The sequence below is a fragment of the Salminus brasiliensis genome, chromosome 23 (assembly GCF_030463535.1).
Source record: "Salminus brasiliensis chromosome 23, fSalBra1.hap2, whole genome shotgun sequence".
NCBI lineage: Eukaryota > Metazoa > Chordata > Actinopteri > Characiformes > Bryconidae > Salminus > Salminus brasiliensis.
The window spans coordinates 11,633,954-11,657,322 of record NC_132900.1 but is presented as its reverse complement, the minus strand read 5'-3'; the positions used below and the strand labels follow the sequence as shown (position 1 = coordinate 11,657,322).

The following is a 23,369-nucleotide window of genomic DNA, read 5'->3' as shown; positions in this document are numbered from 1 at the left end:
TATATATATATATACACACACACACACACACACACACACAGTCATTTTAGAATATTGTGACCGCCTACATAATAGAGAATAACAACCCTTGGATGACATTAGCGAGATGTGGACTGTATTAGGTGATGGAAGGTGTTCATTATAGAGGTTAGCTGGACCACTGTGGCTTGTTGATTCCTCTGTACCACTCGCCAGAGTCGTCGGTTTACTCTGGCATCAATGGCCCGTGGGGCTCCACTGTTATGCCATTGGGAGACCAGTAGTCATGGGCAAAGCATGTGATTTGACTGATGTCCAAATGGGCATGATAAGAGGGTACCAGGCGAAAGGTGGTGGCATCGTTGGATGTTCTAAAGTGAAGGTGTGCAGAGAATGGACTTCTTGCTCACTGAGTTCCCTGCAACGGCATAACAGTGGTGACCCACGGGCCACTGATACCAGAGTGGAAATATGCAGAGTATCGGAATACAGTAATACAGTCCATGCCATGACGCCTTGCTAGTGTCATCTGAGCCAGTGGTCATAATACTCTGATATGACTGCACATGATAATCAGATATTCAGATTATTAATTCATTGGTGCTGAAAGTTTCAAAACTTGCTAAAGCCTCTTAACTCTTAATCATGATTGACACACAGTACAGAAACTCCAAGGAGCTCAGTGCAGATCTGAGACGCTGATTACAAGATCAACTCAGACAACTGTATGTAAGTTATTGAGATGTGTAGCCAAGGTCTGTAAGAAACTCTAAGTCACCCTTAGCAGAGAAAAAGTTGATTCAGATGTTTAGAAACAACCCAAGAACCACCAAGGCACAGGCCTGCCATGAACTAGAAGCTGCTGGTACACCAGATTTACTGCAGTTCTTAGTGATAACCTAGCTCAGCTATCGTAAGCATGTAAATGTAGCTACTGAGGCGATCAACAGCCAGGCATGGCAGGGATTTCATATGATGACAATGTCCTTGAAAACATCATCCAGCTAAATAAATAATAATAACCGAAACAGCTTACCATCACAATCCCCAAGTTGTGTGATGTTGCTGTACTCAATATCCTGCACAAATGGAAGCCTGCAGGGCAAGAAATGAGAAAAACAGCTTAATTAAAATGAAAAAGGATATTGGAATATTATCACTGCCTTATTAAAACAATTTTATTGTTTTTATTTGTTATGCACCACTTAAAAAACAAAACCTGACACTTTGAGAACATTACTTGATGAATAGACACACAGAGAAGGTCCAAAACCTTCTTACATTTTTTCCTTTATCTGTAAAATGACCATTTGAATACAGCAGCAATACTGTGCTAAAGTGTTGTAGTAAGTGTTGAGTAAGATGAGTCTTACCTGGTTCCAGGTCTAAGGAGAGAACATGTGCTTCCTCTTGTCCAGCCGCAGTAGGGATCTCTAGAGGAGATGCAGTTTCTACACACAGATACACCATGTTAGACAACTACAATGTCAGCATTGAAGCATTAGCTACTGCAGGTATCACAAAAGTCTTCAAAAAAGGCAGTTGGATCTGTGTTTGACCAACATTCACACAGGGGTTTCCAATCCTGGTCCTGAAGATCTACCACTCTGCAGAGTTTATGTGCAACCCTCATACAATACACCTGATTCAGGTAATGAGACATTCAGAAGCATTTGTATATTATAATCAGCTTGGTTTGAATCTGAACTTTCCAGAGCGGTTAGATCTTCATGACCAGGTCTGATCACCCTAGGGTTAGAGGCTCTTGGCATATTGCAACCTTCTGCAATATTGACCAATAGATGATACTGTGGAATAATGTGTACTTGGCTTAATCCTTGTCTAGTAAACCCTAAATGTCCTAAACATACACTAGGTGTCCAAATATTTGTGGACACCCCTTTTAATGAATGCATTCAGCTACTTTACGTTTTACTGACTGCTGTTTTACTCCACTATTGCTCTTGTCGCAGAATGCAATCAAATTTGTACAGCAATGCTCCAAAAAAATCTATTAAAAAAAGCTTTCCCTGGTCAGTCACGACAGCTACTCCAAAAAAAGAAGGATGATCTCTTTTTTTAATACCCTTGATTTCAGAAGAAACAACTAATGAGCAGGTGTCCCAATACTTTTGTCAGTGTAGTGTACGTAGACAAGACACCCTTCTGTTTAGTAAATTCAGCTACTTTAACGTGTACCTCTTGCTGAGTGGTCAAATGCACACCCACATTAGTACCTGCCTCACTCTTGTGAGCTCTTGTGGCTGAATACAATAAAATGCTCACAGCAAAGTTGACAATCTCCCACTACACCAAACTCTTTTATTGCAGATAAGTGAACACACTGGATTTTCCACAATATGGGCCCTGTAACTGCTAGGTAAACTGTAAAGCAGACACAAAATGATGAAATATGATCTCTATGTATTTTTGCCCATATTGTGCTTCCCTGCACGTCGACTGGCGACTGACACCAGCGTCATTGAGAATATCTGGCAGCAGCGGCTTGGGAGTAGCACACACAGCAGGCGTTCATGTGCTGCCTCTGTGATTTAGGCGCGATCACACTTTCAGCTTATGCTCTTGCCGCAGGTCGCTGCCACACCGCAAGGTGAAGTCTAGCCTGATCTAAAGATAGCATATATATATATGTGTGTGTGTGTGTGTGTGTGTGTGTGTGTGTGTGTGTGTGTGTGTGTGTGTATAGGACACTGCAGCAAAGAGAATTCTGCCTGCAAGAAGGCGTTCACTGAAAAAGCTCCAAGCATGCTGTGCAGGAGCACCACGCCCTTCATTAACACACGAGTTGAACTGAGATTAACCAACATGGAGTTTATTAATGAGGAGGTTCGATGTTCAATTAGACTAGTTCAAGCCTGTGTCGAGGCTAGCAAGCAGGGACATGCCAGAGGAGGTGTAAGGGCACTCTGTGTGTATGTATATAGACAAGCCATAAAGTCTGCAAACCCCTTTCACCTTCTCCACAGTTTGTTACATTACAATTCTACAATAGACTGAGTTCATTTTTTGTACATTAGATCTTTAAATAGTGTTGAAATTCCATGATGAACGAACCAATAGAAATGGTCCAAAATCTTTCTAAAAACTTCTTCTACTGAAACTATTCCATTGACCTACTGGACTAAACATCTAAAAACAGCATTTCAATGTCTTAGGTTTGCTGCTTCTGGCGACAATTATGTAACATTTTATTTATACATTTATTATTTATGCATGTATTTATTGAAGCACATTTATTAGTACACTTGTTCATGTAATGAAACACTGTAATGCATCAAAATGTCAATTATTTTAATTACATTGCAGTTCCTGACTACAAAAGTGGTATTCTTTGGGGACCAAGCACCAACCAAGAGACTTGGATATTTTATCCCATGCAAACCCCCCAGTCAAATCCCCCACAATTACCTTCCAGCACCCCCTCTGGTAAAACAAAGTCAGCTCGAATATGGCTTGAATTGACCAATATTAATGATTGCACGCAATTCATGTGAGCATAAATATAGAATATGGACTATATGTATTTTCAGTGTTTGTCCATGTCATTTGTGTGCATGCTACTTGTGAGAGCTGACTGTGCAACTTCCAAAGTAAATGTCAGCAGCACCGAGCGAATGTGGGCAACAACTTTCCACTACCATAAACTCAGCAAGCAATCTGCCCAAGCTTCTAATCTAATTCTGCTAATATGAAACAGCCTCAGCATCGCTTACAGACCAGGCTCTGTTTACTTAAGGAACAGCTCTGTATACATGATTTTATCCATAAAATACATATTTCAAGGCCACTGTTTTTAGACTGTTTCTACCAGTATGTAGGTTTTCAAATAGCATCAGGCATTTATAATTTTCATTTATAAAAATAACTTATTCTGAACAAAGGCAGAAGTAATGAAAGGATGTAGCCTGAAACTGTGAGAAAAAATCAGTAATTTGCAGTAGATTAGTTTTTGAGCAACTACCCCAGCACGGGTTATGACTGCAGAAAAAAAAAAAATTCCAAACATTAGCATGTATAGTGTGTGTGTGTGTGTGTGTGTGTGTGTGTGTGTGTGTGTGTGCGTGTATGTGTATACTTACTTCATACAGCGAGAGTGCAGTTGGCAACGGGCTACGGGCAGCCTGACCACACAGGAGTGAAAGGCCAGCAGGAGTGTGTGGCTGGGTCTGTCCAGAGTGAGAGACAGTGGCTGACGGGCCTGCACAGAGTCGTCTCCGCACCTAAACACACCAAACACTTATTAACACTCCTAATCTCCCAGGGTGTTTCTTTAATTATTCCTCACTAAGAGCTCATTTAAACAAGCTGAGACATTCCGCTGCAGGTGCAGATTCTAAACTTTCAATCGATGCCACATTTCTGCTTGTGAGTAGAAAAAGCAGATGCTTATGATTTGTATTACATAAAAACTACATATTTTAATAAATTCTAATGATTAAATGGTTTAATTTACCATCTTTTTTTGTCATTTTTTTCTGTTACTGAAACTAAAACAAATAATTATACAAGTGAAGAACTGTCATTTTTTACCATTTACAAAATGTGTAATTAATGGTGTAATTAACTGCTACTATGTAATTACATATAAATAATGATGTCATTTAAACTGGTTGTAAAGTATTAAAGGTAATCATAACTACAAAATTTCTTACTCGTAATACACCTTAGTGTGTAATAAGCCTTTCTGCATTAAGGGGTTACCTATTATAAATATCAAAGCAAATTGCACACATATATTTATTCACACTTGGAATTTCATAATTGGTATTTGCATAATTTAACAAAGAAATTCAGATTTCTTTACAGTGATGGTGACAAGGATTTTATTTAGTATCCAAAATGTGAGAGAACCTATAGATTCACTACTTTTTTTTGTTACATAATTCACTAATTTATGAAAACAATGTCTTAGGCATCAGGATTTGTATTAATAGCTATTTCATATCACAGATTTTCGTGACAGAGCTTTTGACGCATGAAACTCTTTGGGTATCTTTGTTGTTAGCAATTACAACAACTATCTATCTAGAAGTTTCTCTAGAACATCACGCTGCATGTCAAACCACTCTCTATGACTTTGTTTATGTTTCAATAATGAAATTAAACAGGAATTTTATACAGGACTCATATATAGGCTGCACTGTCAAACATGTGAACATTTCAAAAATGTGTGGTACATATCTTAATTAAAATTTATTACATTTATGGCACATTAAAAACCTTGCATCTCATTTTTTAGTTTTTGAGACAATGTGAATCTGGCAGGTTATTTTTACATTATATGGCACTATCATAAAGAACGGCCCAACAGAAATGCTCCAAAATGACCTGGAATAAAATCTTTTTACATTTCAGGTCCTAACCTCGAATTTCAATTGCAGAAATTAATGTTTCTTCTTTTTTTTTTTAATCACCTTTATTATGTTCTTTGCTAAATAAATATATTCAGAACCTTAGACGATTTGTCCTGTGTACATTTTACCCGTACATCAGTGTATCCTTTGAAATACAAGTCGCTAAAGAGTCAAATGCTACTGCACATAATTACCTGGGATAAAGTCTTTTTACATTTTTGACATCCACTGAAAGTTAAACTGCAATTGTGGAGATATACAACATGAACAGAATAACTCATTTGGGAGGAGATCATTTAATAGTTCTTTATTAAATTTTCTCATTGCTTCACTTTACCAGGTAAATTTGCTACATTGTGTTAAAGTTTCATGATGAATGGCTCAACAGAATTGGTGGGAAACTGACTTAGAATAAAAATCTACACTGACTCACATTAACAGTTTTTAATGTAGTAAGGTTTTTACTTCAATTGTAAAGTTACCATTTTGGAGATACAAAGGTTTGTTCCAACAGCACTGGCATGTAACTGTAAGTACTTATGAAGGACAGTTATAATGTATTATATAAACAAGACTCACTGGAAGTTTTCCTGAACCCTCCAACTAAGCTGGAGAAGTGCAGAAGCTGCTTTAACACTGAATTGATTCTGATTCTGGGAATCAGCTGGAGGTTACACCAGGTGTTCTGGGATTTGAAACACTGGGCGTGTGTTTGTGTGTGTATTTGTTTCTCACACTGCTTTGTGTCCCGCTGAGAGTCTTATCTAAACTGTCACATGTCCTGTTTTCCTATCCCAGCATGCACCTCTCTGAACTCCACAACTCTCTCATCAGACAGGTACAGCCTTTCATCTTCAAAACTGCAGCCATATTTTCATCTCCCACCTTCACATCTCTCTCTCTCTTACACACACACACACACACACACACACACGCACACACACACACACACAGTAATCGGGGAAAGCTATTTGAATATGTTTACCTTTTTTTGTTTTTGCTGACATTTTTATTTGGTCTGCCCTTCGTTTATGGTTAAATCAAAGACTTTAGAGGCTTTTTGATGCAGAATATATTCATAACTGAGCTCATAACTAAAGTCATGCTAAACTTTTTGAATCTACTATACCGCAGATTTGCCATCACAATGCTCTTGACATTTAGCAAGTGCAGGAAGATATTCAAGGGCCCATATCCAACATTTCTAATGTATTGTATAATCTGTGCAGCCTTATGGTCCAAAAATGAGAACTGCAATATGACTGGGTGGGGCTGGGTGGGACTAAACTGTGGTAGGCTGAATATGTAAATGAGGTGTTCTTGTGGCATGAGAGAAACAGTGATTTCATAATAGACATCATGTTTTAATATCTAGACTGGATGGACTGGGAAGTAAACAGTACATTCTTTAAAGTCCTTGCAATAAAGCGAAGGGACATTTTGTATGCCATTATAATATCTAATAAAGTTAACCAAACAATTTAACAAACAACCCATTGCCATCAGTACTTAAAATAAAAAAGCCACTGTCTCTAATTGTAATAGAGGCCAATGGGCAGTTGCTTCAACAATGAGTCAGTGGGTTTTCTGTTACGGACAAAAATATTAGGCTGAAAAACACTGGAATATTTATTAAAAGCACCATCTATTGAAATGCTGTTGCCTGACATTCATCCTAAGAACCTCTTAGGCACCTTACCTTTAGGAATGTGTGCACGAAGACATACACAATCAAACTGAGGGCTATTACAACTTATGTGAACTGCTAAAACGTTGTATACCCACGTAAGGTGTCACACACTTAAACTGTGACCTTATAAAAAAAGTCTTAACAGGTCCAATCATAGGACCATTGATTTTTGAGGAATAAAAGCTCGCCACCAAAGTGTCTGAAATCTGGTGCAAAATTACCTCTCAGGATTGTAGCCCTCCAGTTCTTCCAGGAAAATGTTGGTGTTGGAGTAAGGGCTTTCTCTGCCAGGCATGATGAGGAATTTAAGAACGGTCCCTCTAGTGGAGCCGAGAAACACTACTGTCCGGTTTCTGTGTGGTCCAGCTTCCGTATCTACCACCATGGTGTTTAGCTGGTACCTATAAGGAAGACAGAATAATACATCTGAGGTCTGAGGTCTTATTTGTACCCATTTTCTCCCCAATTTGGATCGGCAATTACCCAACCCATCCCTATTCTCTCCCTATCACATGCAATGCTCTGTACACTAGGAGGGGAAAGACAGACACTAGTGCTGGCCAGCATTGGAGTGATGTGGGGAGGAAGTGCCATCTACCAAATCTGGAGAAAGCAAGGCTCTTTCAGGGCCCTGGCTGCTGGTGGCTAGTAGCATAACCAGAGTACTGGTAAATGTTAGCTTAAAATTAAACAATGAAGCTTATATGAAAAATAGAACATTCCAAAATGAAAATATTAATAAAAGTCATCATCACCTAGCTAAATAAAAGAGATGTGTATGTAAAGAACCTTTACATTAACTTCTTTAAACCTTTTAAAGGTTCTTGATACATATATCTGTAAATGAAAATGGTTCTTCTATGGCATTGCTTAAACCATTTGTTGCACCTGTATTTTAAGGGTGCAGAGGAGTAAACCCTCCACTCTTTATTTTTAAAAGGATAACCCACGCCTGGCATTAGGCATGGTGCCATTAGGTTAATGTTTATCTGCTCCAGAGAGTCCTATTCTGAAATCTTTAGTTCACAAAAGTACTTAGTAAAATTATTCAGTACTTTGTAGAAGCCACTTTGGCAGCAATTACAACTGCAAGGCGTCTTGGATATACCTCTACGAGCTTTGCCCACATGGATTCGGGCAGTTTATCCAATTCTTCATGGCAGGTTCTCTCAAGCTCTGTCAAATTGGATGCTGATGATCTGTGAACAGCCATCTTTAGGCCTCTCCACATGTTTGATAGGGTTTAAGTCTGGGCTTTGGCTGGGTCACTCAAGGATACCAGGAAACTGAAGCCACTCTATTCTTGTTTTGACTGTATTTTCATGTTAAAAGGTGAACTGTCCCCCCTTGGGTTTTGTGTGGATGTTTTCTTCAAGGATGTACTACTGTCTGTATTCATTTGTCTCCCTGTCCCTGCCATTGAGAAGCACCCCTATAGCATGATGCTGCCACCACCATGTTTCACATGTGAGGTAGTATTAGCTAGGTGACGTGCAGTCTGTTTTTCGCCACATATTGTGTATGCTGATCTTCCCAAAGAATCTTATCTTCATCTTGTTTTCCACATGTTGCTAGACTCAGAATTGGCTGCCATATACCATTTAGTCAACAGTGGCTTCCGTCTTGTCACTCTGCCATAAAGGCCTGATTTATGGAATACTGCAGAGCTTGTCCATGCATCAGGTTCTCCTATCTCTGCACACGACACGACAGGAGCTCTTTCATACCTCCTTGTCCAAGGACCTTCTTGTCTACATGTCTAATTTGACCAGCAGACCAAGCTTCTTTCGTTTTGAAATAATGGAGGCCACTGTGGTTCTGGGAACACTCAAAGCCTTAGCTTTTACATTTACAGCATTTAGCTGATGCTCTTATCCAGAGCCACTTACAAGGTTACTCGTATTACAGAGGTAAACCAATGCTGTGTTATGAGTATTTCCCAAGGACTCTTATTGGTGTAGCACAGCATAGTCACCCAGATGACTGGGTGTTTTATATCCTTGCCCTGATCTATGGGCCCTGATTCATAGGTCACTTAAGTGTTTGCCTTTACAAACCAGGTCCAATCAATTCAAACTGCAACAGGTGGATCTCAAAAGCGTTCTAGACTCATCTTGAGCAAACTGAAAAAAAAAATGATGCACAGATTGTTAATTTCTAATTTATTTAGTTCAAAGTGATCTAAAAGCATGTTTTCACTTTGTCATTGGGAAATTAAGTGCAGACTAATGGATAGAAATGGGAAATAGATCTTCAAAATCAAATTCTCAACAAAATAAAGTCTGCAACAAGGTCTGAAAAGTGTTCCTTACTCAAGATGTATCTGTTTATTATAGGCAACAATGCTTGAGCTGTCCGTTATTATCATTAGACAGGCTGCCTGTTGCCAGTATCAGTATCTATCCAGCCAAAACGTTCGGATTCAGGACCACTGACAGCACATTAGGGACTGTGCTGTTTCCAGTTGTTTTGTGAGGGAAAGACATGCTTGACTCACTGTTTTGCAAACCAAGCCCCACTGGGCTTTTATACCCTTGACACCAGCTATTTGTGCAGTGCGCTAAGCAGAACAAAGTGGTCAAAATGCACCTGTTCCTTCATACTGAGAGTTTTTAGCAGATGAATGTGAAGGCGGAGCTTTAGTAACGATGTGTAAACATGGATGAAAGAATAGCTACAGGCTCTTCTGCAAGCAGACCAAAATAACCACAATATGTCCAACTTATAGCTACCAAACACACAGTGTGTAGCACTCCACAAATTGTTGCATACTTTTACATGCTGTAAATAAAATGTATATTCGGCTATACACACACACACACACACACATATATATATATACGGCTTTTGTCTATTTTCCCCCCAACTGGGCTTAACCTCTGATGTTGGGTGACCTCAGTCATATCCATAAATTCAGCTACTTTAAAGGTGCTGTATACAATCCTGGAGAACGACTGTTCAGATATTTGAACTCAACAGCAAAATAAACACACGCCTCCCTTTGGTGCTCCTTCAGAAGCTCCACGCCCCAGTATTAAATAATCAAGTACCATGATATGACGTTAAAAACAACAACGGCATGGCATTAGCTAGGTTGTGGGATAGCCCTGCACCTCCCCTTCCCCACTCCTGTGCATGAGCGTGAATGATTTATAGAGCCAGGGCTAAGTACGACCACCTGACTGTATCTTCCAACACACAAACAGACCAGAGAACTAGCGAACCATGAGAAAACAATCACTGAACAGTGTATCGGATTGAAATCACATACAGCACTTTTAAAGTGCACCCATTCCTCATGATCATAATTGGTGGACACAAAGCTTGTATAATCTCCATAAAATGGGACTCTCTGGAGAAGCCACACATGAACCTAAATGACCTCCTGGGGCTCTCTCTACACAGCGGTGGAGTTTTTCCACTCTAACATAGACAAACCAGCACATGAGGAAATTTAATCAGTTCATGAGTCGAGTCAGATGTTCTAGCTGTGGACAAAAATGTGCATAGTGTGTCCAAGAGTCCCACCAACTTTGACACAAGGTCTCCATGCTCAATGCCCAGAATCTGCTGAAAGGTTCTAAAGCCCCCAGTATTGGGCTGTGGGGCAGTGGAACTGCATTCCATCCATCCATACGTTTGGTGTGAGGTTGAGTTAAGTGGAGGTTATGATCCACTCAACTCATTTAATTATCCAACATCAGTAACTGACCTCACTAATTCTCTTGGGGCTGAATGCAATCAAATTCTCAAAGCGTTCAAGCTTTTCCAGATAAGTAGAGGCTGTTATCTCAGCAAAGGTGGGACAAACATCCAATTAACACCCTTGATTAGAGAAGAAACACTGGATGAATAGGAGGCTACATACTTGTGAACATACAGTGTACAATAAAACCATGGCTGACTTGACCATTTAGTCTTGAGCCTTATTGTGACACTAGTTGCAACCACTGACTGTAGTATGTGAAGTCCTTTATCTAAATAAATACAATTTTAAGATTGATTTCACTATCTCTAAACATCTACATGAAGTATTATACTGTCTGATAAAGAAATTACATTGATATTCATTGGAAGAGTTTTAAACATGGATCTCATTTTCAAAATTTCTGACTTTTTTTTTTTGCATTTCAATTGCAGTTCTGTTGACTTGGCTAAACAGGCATTTCTTATTTCCATTCAAGAAAAAAGTTTCCCTCAGAGGCAGTAGGTAAATACCTGTCAAATTGCTCTCTGCAGCGTTTTTACAGCTTCGATTAATAATTCCTTCAGCACACCTACACTGTTAGTCAGGCTATATGGACAAAGGCCTTCATCATGCTTGCATTAACAAGACTAGACTACATGGGGCCCTGAAGCATCATATACGTGAGCTCCATAATAGCATTTCAAACTTTCCACATCAATATGACATTCACATTTTCTGTTTACGTGTCCTCTTTCAGCAGATGCTTTTATCAAAAGTGACAAACAGGTGAGGCAGGTACAATCCCAGCGTGTAGCTATGACTTCAATTCAGGCACTACATAACTATAGCACTATTCAGATTGAGTTCATTTCATACAAACTCTTGCAATATAATTATTGTGTCATGCGTCATGTGGCTATTACAACTGTACTGACAGTAATTTCTCTTTTTAATAATTCATGTATTAGTGTATATATATATATATATATATATATATTCTAAAAATGGAAGACAAAAATCTGCATTTTTTCCAAAATCAAGGGTGTTAAAAAGAAGTTTGTCCTGATTTTGTTGGAATAACTGTCTCTAATGTTGAGGGAAAACTTTCTACTAGATTTCTGGAGCATTGCTGTGGGGATCTGATTGCACTCAGCGACAAGAGCATTTGTGAGGTCAGAATGTGGGATGATCACCAGCTCACCAACTCATACCAAATGTATTGGATGGAGCACCAACCATCATTCCAGAGAACACAGTTCTACTGCTCCACATCTCAATGCTGGGGGTGTTTATACCCCTCTAGCCTATGCTTAGAATTAGGCATGGTGCCAATAAGTTAATGTCTATCTGCTCTGGAGAGTCCTTTTCTATTGGCATGTTCAGAGAATAGACAAGGTGTATATGTACGCATTTGCACATCCATGTCACGTAAAATAGCTAAATGCATTCATTAGAAGTAATTTATAACATGTGGACATAGAGTGAAGATATAGAACATCACACAAAAAGATGTAGGTAAACATAAATACAGTAAAAAGGAACAAGAATTTCTCCTTTTGAAGAAAGCAGCTATCTTGTGAGCTAGTCTAAAGAACAAAGTTTGGGTCCAGGTTTCTCCTGGATGACCCCAGCCAGTGTGTGGATGTGTTCAGCATTCCATCAGCAGCTCACCTGATTTACCATCATTAAGCACTGATTTACCAAACCAGGTGTTGAATGATTACTGTAAATAATCCTTGACTCTTATTAGGAGAGCTTTGGAGATGTTTAAATAACTTTCTATATGAATATTATTTGTATTAATTCTAATATAAGTGTTTTACTGAGCAAATAAACAAGATATGGATAATTGAATTCTTCATATGAGCATAACACTTGTATATATTGCATACATGTGTATATCGAATGAATAAACAAATTAAAGTAATGACATTCTAATTGGTTGTAATGAATCATACTTGTCAAATTTGCTCCTATTTGACCCAAAAGAAAGATTTTATCCATTTTCAAAAAGATTTATTCATAGGTCTTTTGCGGGCGCTGTCCAGCATAGACTGCTGAAGGAGATCCATTTTAATTGAATCATTTTTGTTTTTGTGTGTGTGTGTGAAATTGATTACTTGTGACAGGTATAGGTTGGAGTGTTACTTCAAGGCATGTTGTGATGACCAGGCTGGCAATACTGCAAACTAGAGGATGATGGTGATTTTCTCCACAATGGCAGTGCACTTACTTACCTGACCATTGTTTTGACTATCCAGGGTCTGTGTCCCAGCAGAGGAACGGCCTCGTCCATAAGAGGGTGAGTCTTTATGAAATTTAACACCTCGTCAGGGAAAGCAGTAGAGGTGCTGAACCGGGAGCCCTGACCAGCACAACCCCCAGGCCTAAACACACAAACACATATATACACACACACAGGGTGTGTTTTTTAGTTTTTATTAGTATTAGCACATTCAGAATGATCATGATTAGTTGTGCACTGACTTTTTATAGAATACAGTAATACAGCAGCTCTACTGCTTTTAAAAGCGAGAAAACTTGAAAAATCTAAACCTCATCTGTTCTGTACTGGAGAATAATTGTAGTATCTGTACTCCTACTGGGTCTTTTAATCTAAAGCACACTACTACTGACCGAATGCCACTTATCCAACAGCCAACCCGTAGGCTTACAAATATTCTGTTTTGGCCTCAAAAAAGGACAAATGAAAAAAGCCAGAATGGAAGGAATTCCAAATGACTGAAATTCTGTCACACTTCTCTTTAGAAAAATGAACACTTATTTTTGGGGACAAAATCACCCATGGAGGCTGTGTGTGTAGACGTCTCTGCAGTTTTACCTGGGCTTAGGCACCAGTTCGTCTGGCACAGGGGTCCAGATGGATTCCGGAGACTTCTGTTCCTTAAACCTGCCCTCGAACACACGCGCCAGCTGCTGCATGTCGAAGGCACACACCGCCGAGCCGGGGATGCTGCGAAACAGCAAACAACAACAACAGCTGTGGTCAAGCCGTCTGATCGACACCTTACACACACACTGCCATGAGGCCTCACACTTGCGCTGTCACAACAGCTGCAGGGAAAAAAAGCATCCCAGCAGGCTTTTACAGGGGCTTCTCTTGCTGACAGACGGGTCGACGATTAGGCCTCAAGCAAAACTCATTATTCTGCGTTTCAGTGCAAACGCCAGGTTGTGTCGTGTTCGGTGAATGAATGAGTTCTGGGAATCATTTGGCATCACTAAAATATCAGGTATTATTTACACTGTCACCCCTGTGTTGAGTACAGGGATAGACATTTCACTAACACTCTTGTCGCTGAAAATCTAGTAGAAGGTCTTCCCTGGACAGTAGAGACAGTAGAGCCGGTGGCTATATATATATATATATATATATATATATATATATAGTAAATGTAAACAAACATGATTACATTATTTATATACTTTGAAGTAGCTAATGATCTAAAGAGCTGCTAATGTGGCTCCAACAGTGCATGACATTGTGTTTGCTATAAAAATAAATAAATGGAAGTACACCAAACTGAAGCAGCAATTCTCCACCATCCTAAAGTCTTATCTTTAGTTCATTGTCTTCCAAACTATTGCTATAACCTACCCACAACACAAATGCAAATACTATCACACAATATAATAAGCTAATTCTTATGCTGTTCTACAGCTGCCATGTCTCTACAGCAGGAGTTTTCATCCTTTTACAGCTCATGGCCCACACAAACATCAACAAGCCTCCTGGAGCAGTGCGGAACACACATTACCTGCGGCGCCATTGTGGTGCCCCAAATCTGTCATATGACCTATTATTAGTAATAATAAACAAATTCACAAAAAACGAGGCAAGTGAAGCTTTCAGAATTAGACTACATCATTATGTGGACAGATTTTCGGCAGTGGTAGCTTGGTAGGGCTTGGGGGCTTGATTCAGGGTCCAGGTGTTCGCCATGTGGACCAGACCAGAGCAGACCACCCCCAACAGAGCTCTGTCAACTACACGCCAACACGCACACACGCACAGCCCCAGCAGGGCCAGAGACTGCCCCGAGGAATTCTCGACCTAATTTGCAACTCCTCTCCCATTTCACTTCAGACCACCTTAAAGCCCACAGACTGAGCTGAATCCAAATGAGGCAGGTAATGAGTATGTCCTGTATACCCAGTCTGTGTTAGTCAGACTGAATTAGAGTGTGCATGGATAGCCCCCAGAAGTTCCGGTTATCACTAGCAATAACAAAAGCATATATTCATTTGATATGAATCTCTTCTCACCTATAATTTGCTCAATAAGTCTGAGAAATTCTGTCAGAAATGTGAATTCTATACTTTTAACTGAGGTCGTATTTGTGTGTGTAGGTAGAAGAGATTGTTTATTATAATGGGTTTTAATGAAAACACATTCTTTACAATCTTTACATTCAGCAGCATTTTTAACATTAATGAGTTCAACAAAACATAAAAATATCAGAATATTTGAACTCAGAACAAAAATGTAATGTGACTGTAATTCGTTAAATAACGAAATGGTGGTGTAATAGTGAAGCACAGTGTAGCATATCTAATTGTTTAAGGCTAAATATGTGACAGATTTGAAGCACCGGACATTACATTTAATAGACAAGACTAGTCTAAATAATAATTATAGACATTACTCATTGTTAGCATATTAGCTGATGGCTAGCATGCTAGTTTATGGCTAGGTCCCATACAAAAATCTGATATATGGCCAAATATGCACAAAAGGTACACCTGCTCATATGTTTCTTCCAAAATCAAGGGCATTAAAAACTATTTAGTAAGGTCAGGATGTTGGATTATCACCACCCCACCTCATCCCCAACCAACCATCATTCCAAAGAATATACCAGAGTTCCACTGCTCCACAGCTCAATGCTGGGGGGATTAACATCCTAGCCTTACATTCTCTAGCCCCTAATAGGAATGATGCTAATAGGTACATGCTCCAGAGTGTCCTATTCTATTAGCACTTCCCTTCAACAGGGACTAGACAAGCTGTGTGTGTGTGCAGTTGCACATCTATGTCAGCAATGGGTGCAACTTAAAACAGCTGAACGCATTCACATACAAGGGTTGTCCACAAACATTTGGATATTCATCGATCAGCCATTACAGAAGCAGCACCTGCCTAATACTGAATAGGTCCCTTTGGTGCCGCCACAACAGATCTGACCATTCAAGGCATGAACTCCACAAGACCTCTGAAGACGGCCTGTGGTATCTGGCACCAAGACGTTGGCAGCAGATGCTTAAAAGTCCTGTAAGCTGTGAGGTAGGGTCTCCATGATCACATCAATGAGCCTTTGGTGTGCATGTCTCTGTCGCCAGTTGTCCTTTGTTGAAAAAGAAGACCTGCCTTCTGACCCAGTCGTCAAGCCACCACAATTTGGCCCTTATCAAAGTGGCTCAGATTCTTAAGCTAACTTATTTGTCCTGCTTTTAACACATCACCTTTAAGGACTTACTGTTCACTTGCTGCCTACTAACTCCCACCCCTTGACAGGTGTATTGAGTATATTAGCCTCTTAGCTCCAAATCGAGTGGCAAAGTACAGATCCTGTCCAGTCATGTTCTGGCTGAATGGCCACATTTAGGTTAATATATATATATATATATATACAGTCATGCCCGAAAGTATTCATACCCCTGGCAAAGTTTGACTTAAATTTACTTTTATTTAACCAGAAGTTATATTTTTGCCTTGGAAGGACACAGGCATCTCCCAGGAGATAACACGATGATGTACAAGAGGCATCATTGTGGGAAAAAGTATTTCTCAGCTTTTATACACATTTGAACAAAAAGTGGCATGTCCAAAATTATTCATACCCTTTGAAAACTGTCACAGTATATGGGAAAATCCAAAGTTCTATACCATTCCAAATAGTCCAAGCTGTTTTAAAGCATCCTAATTACCCTGATTCATTGGGAACAGCTGTTTTAATCAACTCAACAGGAGAAAAACAGCAGCTCTCTGCAGTTGGTTTGTGGACAGTCATGGCTAAGACAAAGGAGCTCACTAAGGACCTGCGGCTGTGCATTGTGGGCGCTCACAAGTCAGGAAAGGGCTATAAAGCCATATCAAAAAGTTCCAGTGGCTACAGTGCAAAGTATTATTAAAAAATACAAGAAGTTCTGCACTGTGGAAAATCTCAGAAGATGTGGTCGGAAGCCAAAAGTGACACCTGTGCTGGCCAGGAGAATAGTGAGAGAGGTGAAGAAAAATCCAAGGATCACCACCAAGGCCATCCTGGTGAATCTGGACTCTGCTGGTGGCGACATCTCAAGGCAGACAGTTCAACGGACACTGCACACTGCTGGGTTCCACGGACGCAGGCCAAGGAGGACACCACTTCTCCAGAAAAGGCACACAAAAGCCGCTTGACCTTTGCAAATGCTCATCTGGACAAAGAAGAAGACTTCTGGTGTTCTGTTTTATGGTCAGATGAAACAAAAATGGAATTGTTTGGCCACAATGATGTGTGCACCATTTGGCGTAAAAAAGGAGAAGCCTTCAACCCTAAGAACACCATGGACCAGGGAACTTGATCGCAGTAAATGGCACCATGAAAAAAGAGCAATACATCAAGATTCTCAACAACAACATCAGGCAGTCTGCAGAGAAACTTGGCCTTGGGAACCGGTGGACATTTCAGCACGACAACGACCCAAAACACACAGCCAAAGTGGTGAAGAAATGGTTAGCAGACAAAAACATTAATGTTTTGCAGTGGCCCAGCCAGAGTCCTGACTTGAATCCAATTGAGAATCTGTGGAGGGAGCTAAAGATCAGGGTGATGGCAAGGAGACCCTCGAACCTCAAAGAGTTGGAGCTCATCACTAAAGATGAATGGGCAAAAATACCAGTGGAGACATGCAAAAAGCTGGTCAGCAATTACAGGAAGCGTTTGATTGCTGTAATAGCCAATAAAGGCTTTTCTATTAATTATTGAGAAGGGTATGAATAATTTTGGACATGCCACTTTTTGTTCAAATGTGTATAAAAGCTGAGAAATATTTTTTCCCACAATGATGCCTCTTGTACATCATCGTGTTATCTCCTGGGAGATGCCTGTGTCATTTCCAGGCAAAAATATAATTTCTGGTTAAATAAAAGTAAATTTAAGTCAAACTTTGACAGGGGTATGAATACTTTCGGGCATGACTGTATATATATATATATATATATATATATATATATATATATATATATATATATATATATATATATATATACATAAGTAAATTGGGTCATTTTACCTTTAAGTCTTCCCCACGTTCAGAAGCTGTGCTCTGAGGCGAAGGAAGATATGGGACGGGACTGTAATTAGGGTCTGTCCCGAGTCAAACCCCAGCTGGAGCAGGAGGACTGGGGAGATGGTGGCTGCTTGGCGCCTGTCACCTGACACTGGGCCTGCTGGGATGCCGCCATTAGGCCAGCGGTGGGCCAGAACTGGGGCCAACAAAGTAATCTGCCAAACCGCACTGCCCACAGGCGGACCAATGGCTGCGTCTCGAATCAGTCACAGTGACCGGTTCACTGCTCCCTATTAGATTCCATTCTGAGCCTGTGCAGATTGAACCAATAAATGTCAAAGTCCGCATGACATTACGGAGAGCCCTTACTGTGCTCTGCCTTGCTTAGTGGCGTCTTCGTGCTGTTTTTCCCTTCATTTGGCTCTTCCCAATGAGCCAGAAGTGGAGAAGAAGGCAGAGGATTGAAACACAACACAAACAGAGTAATTGATGGATTTTAAAGCGCTGTCTCAGAGGGCAGCCAATCGAAAACTCTTAAAAGAGTGCAGAATAATTTATGGATGGAGCAGGGCAGGGTTCAGTGTACAGGAACAAGTCAGTGGAGGATAAGGGAATAGGGCAGATGAGAGGAGATACTATCATTTGGAGCAGTTCCCAAGAGTGCAGCCTGTTGGCCTTATGGAGAAGAGCAGTGCCAAAAGCTGGCCACCCTACCAGTGGCACACATACGATAGAGACTTTAAGTCCACTATCAAGAACTGGTATTATCTGATCAGTTGTCCAACATTTTGACCATACTTATTATTTACACAATGAGCCACAAGAAGGAGGACCATGGGTCGAGTGCCATAGATGATGATAAATAGTCTTCATGTGAAAATTTACTGATATGCATTACTATTCATTTTGAGACAAAAAAGACTGTAATATACTGATACACTATATGGACAAAAGTATTGGGACACCTGCTCATTCACTGTTTGTTCCGAAATCAGGTGTATTAAAAGAGTTTATCCTGCTTTTGTTGGAATAACTGTCTCTACTGCCCAGAAATGGCTTTCTACTAGATTCTAGAGCATTACTGTGCTGACTTGATTACATTTAGGGACAAGAGTATTAGTGAGGTCAGAATGTTGGATGATCACCACCCTACCTCATCCCCAACTCCACAACTCACCCCAAAAGTACTAAAGGGAGCACTATCATTCAAGGTAACACAGTTTCACTGCTCCACAGCTCAAATGCCAGGCATTAGGAAAGGTTCATATTTATCCTATTCTTTTGGCAATACTTCTCTATAGAGACTAGACAAGCACCGTGTGTGTATCTGTGTCAACAGATGTATGGGTGCACTTCAAAGTAGCTGAATGCATTTCTTCAAAGGGATGTCCACCAATATTTGGACATATAGTGTTTTTATCATTCTATCCTGAAACAATAAAGACTGTGGATTAGCTGTGTGTCTTTGGAAAAGCCAAAATTCATTTTTTATTTGAAGCACAATAAAAAAAAACACACAAAATGAACTCAGCTAAACCTCATGCTGTGCAGGTCTTTTTTCCTGCCTTTTTGAAGGCCAACATGCCAGGCTATGACTGAATGGACAGGATTGATTGCCAACCTAAATTTTGCATAAACGCTGCCCACCAGTTTAAAATATCCAAATGTGTCCAAATCAGAGCATTTATAAAAGAGTACAAAAAGCCCTAAATATTTAATTAAACCACTAGATACTAACTTGAATAAATCTTCATAATACTCATATTAATATTTTCAACATTAATATTCATACTGACCTTGTAAAATCAGCATTTCAAGTATTTTTTTAAACGGCCAGAACATGACCTTATGCTGGCTATTAGTGAACTGTCATAAAACTTTTCATTTTGCTTCATGGGTTGCCAGCTGTTCAACACCAGAATCAGTATTATTCATCAGACCATTCATTTTTATTTTCTATTGTCTTTTTGGCGCTGGAGTTCATTTCCAAGGTACTTCCAAAATATAACGCCCTGTAAATTTCCATGGCTTCCACCATGACTCCATTTTCTAATTCACCGTTTTTTGGCAGGAAAACTGTGAATCTGGCAACCCCATAGGGAAAAGTGTGTGAAGTGTTGAAAACAGTAGCTTCTGTTGTAGTGATATTGCAGCTGACATTCTTTCTGTATACCCATTATTATTTTACAGGTTCACAATTGGGACAGTTTGCAGGCTGTTATAGCATGCTTGTCTGCGTTGTGTATCCTTGTGAACACTGTCCTTCAGTAAAGTGTAATCCTGTTCTTTATAGAAACAGACACCTTTAAGTATGTAGTCCAAACTTTTGTCCGTTTTAAAGACCTTCAGTAAACATTACATACATACAGCTACAAAATGCCACTTTTAATAAAGACTGCAGTCTTAGAATCATCCAACCCCTCCATGACAAGTATCTTCAGTACTTTAGTACTTTAGTTATGACTTTAGTTATTGCTGACAAAGCATAGCCAGCTTCTGGCCGCGTTCCTGAGGAATCTTAGCCTATTCCTCATGGGCAGTGACCTCCAGTTCATTAATATTCTGGGGTTTGCTGCAGCAACTGCCTTCTTCAAATCCTATTAAAGATTTTCTATGGGGTTCAAGACAGGCTACTGTGATGGCCGCTCCAAAATCTTCCAGGACTTCTTCTGTAACCAAGCCTTGGAGGACTTTGAGGTATGCTTGGGATATTTGTCCTGTTTCAAGTTCCAATTTCAACCAAGCTTCAGCCTTATCACAGAGGGTATGAGATTTTATCTTAGGATTTGCTGATACTTGATTAAATCGACCTTGCCCTGCACACACTGCAGGTTTCCAATGTCAAAGGAAGCAAAGCAGCCCCAGAACATAACTGAGGCACCACCATGCCTGATTGTAGGCAGGTTGTTCTTACTAATTTAGACATACTGCTGATCCATAGGCCTGAAAGGGTCCAGTTTTGTTTCATCGCGCCACAGAACAGAACCACAGATTCCACTTATATTAGAATTTTTTTTCCACTTATATTAGAAACTTTGCTAATAAACCTAATTTGCGATGGATGTTGAAACATTTTGACCGTATTTATAACTGTATTATGTTTCCTATGATTTTAATCCTTTCGGTAAACACATGTAAACACAAACACACACTCCCACTAATGTGAGGATGTATGCTAAGTAGCATATTTCATGTCACAACTTTATACAGGCAACAGAATAAGACCAAGAAACCACAGCTCTGCTATGTACAACTATTTTCGATGTTCTTGTTTTATTGACGACTTTACTGCACTGGGAACAGAATGTAGGCCATGAGGCTGACAAAGAGCAAGTCAGGTACAGGGTTTGGAAGTGTTAGCTGCTTCTGACTGCGCTCTTCCAGGGTATTAAACATGAGATATAAAGGGTGAACAAGTGGCAGTCGTCTTCAGAACTCACTCAGCCAATAAGCTGCTAGAACTCATCAGCCTGATCTCCAGTCTGGCCAATGAACTGTCAAGGGTCTGTGAGCTACTACCTCATAATTCTCTGTCTGAAGAAACTGGCTGAACCTCTCTTTCTCTGTCTCTCTCTCTCTGTCTCTCTCTCTCTTTCTCTCTCTGTCTCTCTCTCTCTCTTGCCCATCATCTAAACTTCCTAAACCATCCGAAGCTATAAACCATATACAGCTATAATCTCACCACTGCCTGTCTCTCTTTTGTCTCTATCTGGCTTTCTGTCCCTACCCCTGCTGTCCACTACACAAATGACCTCCTGGCACAGCGCCTGTGCTGCTGCCCAGCACAGTGGGCACAGGCCAGCTTAGCCAACACCATGTCACCATCGTGCCAACACCATGACATCGTCATGGCAATGCCGTGCCATTGCTATGCCAGCACTGTACCTTCTCTGTGCCAATACAGTGACATCATGGTGCCAACACAGCGCCATCACCATGTCAACACCGTGCCAACACTGTTATATTGCTGTGGAAACTCTGTGCCAACACTGGGTCATCAAACATCTCCCTCATCAAAGTGTCTTTTCACTCTGCAAAAGCAGCAAAACAGGGCTGAGGGCTGCTGTTTCTATTCTCACAGTTGTCCATTTGTCGTGATTCAGGCAAACCAGACAGTCTCCTAGTAATGCAAATAGGAGCATACAACATTCCTAAACTTGAGGTTTCCTCAACCTTAATAGTTCCTCAACCACTTAACCTTAACCTACAAAGGTCTGTATGTGAGCATAAGTAGTATAAGCATATTGTTGCTGTCCAGTGAAAAGCATGTCTCTCCATTTTTGTCTGTTTTTTGCTTCCTTGGTCAGTTGAACCCTGAAGCTGCTCTGTACATTGTGTAAGTACTTCTGAAAAAATAGACAGATAGAAATGCTTTAAATTACTTGGAATGTACTCTTATTTTACATTGACTTCCATTCAAAATTTAAAGCATTTTACCTTCTCTCATAAATTCACTATTTTGGAAGCAGTAAACAATTCACAGTAGTCAGTGTGTTAATAATAAACCTGCAGTTAAACGGGGGTAAATATTTTACAAGAAATTCTATGCATTTTACATATTATATAGCAGAGTCTAGTTTATATTCTGTTGTGTTCCAAGGAGGAGTATTAAACAGAACATTACATCTAATGTGAAAACAATAGAAACTATTCAGCTGCTCACATGGGACCTCTTCTAACCTATTATATTCCTGTATGTCAGGCCTAACTGACAAAGCGATATATACACAGGCAAACCACCCCAACACACCACTGTTATCTGCAAATAATGCACCAAAGATTTGCACAATAGCAGTTTAACAAAATATAATAAAACATTTACCACCCCATTATTAGAACCCCCAGTTATACAGCTCAAACTTTCTGGTGTACAGTTAGACACTGTAGGCTAATACTTTGGGTTAGTCATCCTTACTCATCATCAGTTTGTGACCAATCCTGTCTGAATACTTTTTTTGGTGGTGGACCACTCTTAATCTAGTGATTTTTGTCTGATGTTAGACGGGAGGTGTTCATTATAGAGGTAATCTGGTCCACTGTGGTGTGTCGATAAGTCTGTACCACTTGTATTAATTGCCAGTGCACCACTGGCACCACTGTTGTGCCGTTGGTAGGCACTAAATGTGCGAGAAGTCAATTCTCAGGGTGACTCTAGAACATCCCACATAGTTAGCAGTTTCGAGATGCTGCCACCCTTCACCCGTTTTCCCTTTTGTCATGCTCTTTTGGACATCAGTCAAATTGCGTCCATGACGATCGTTATGCACTCGGCTACAACTGACCGGTGTGCTTGTTTATTTATATGTGCAGCTAACATGCCCACATTGTGACAACTGAGATTATGATG

General features: G+C 40.1%; 1 protein-coding gene across 1 annotated transcript in view; it reads right to left on the bottom strand.

The window, feature by feature from the left end:
• sema6ba (sema domain, transmembrane domain (TM), and cytoplasmic domain, (semaphorin) 6Ba) overlaps nt 1–23,369 on the bottom strand; it is a 200,409-nt gene that overhangs the window by 17,824 nt on the left and 159,216 nt on the right. The window contains exons 11-16 of the mRNA XM_072668471.1: nt 13,575–13,706; nt 12,970–13,119; nt 7,266–7,445; nt 4,080–4,220; nt 1,353–1,430; nt 1,016–1,074 (exon numbers count right to left, since the gene is read on the bottom strand). Coding sequence (XP_072524572.1) covers nt 1,016–1,074; nt 1,353–1,430; nt 4,080–4,220; nt 7,266–7,445; nt 12,970–13,119; nt 13,575–13,706 — 740 coding nt within the window. The remainder of the gene's footprint in view (nt 1–1,015; nt 1,075–1,352; nt 1,431–4,079; nt 4,221–7,265; nt 7,446–12,969; nt 13,120–13,574; nt 13,707–23,369) is intronic.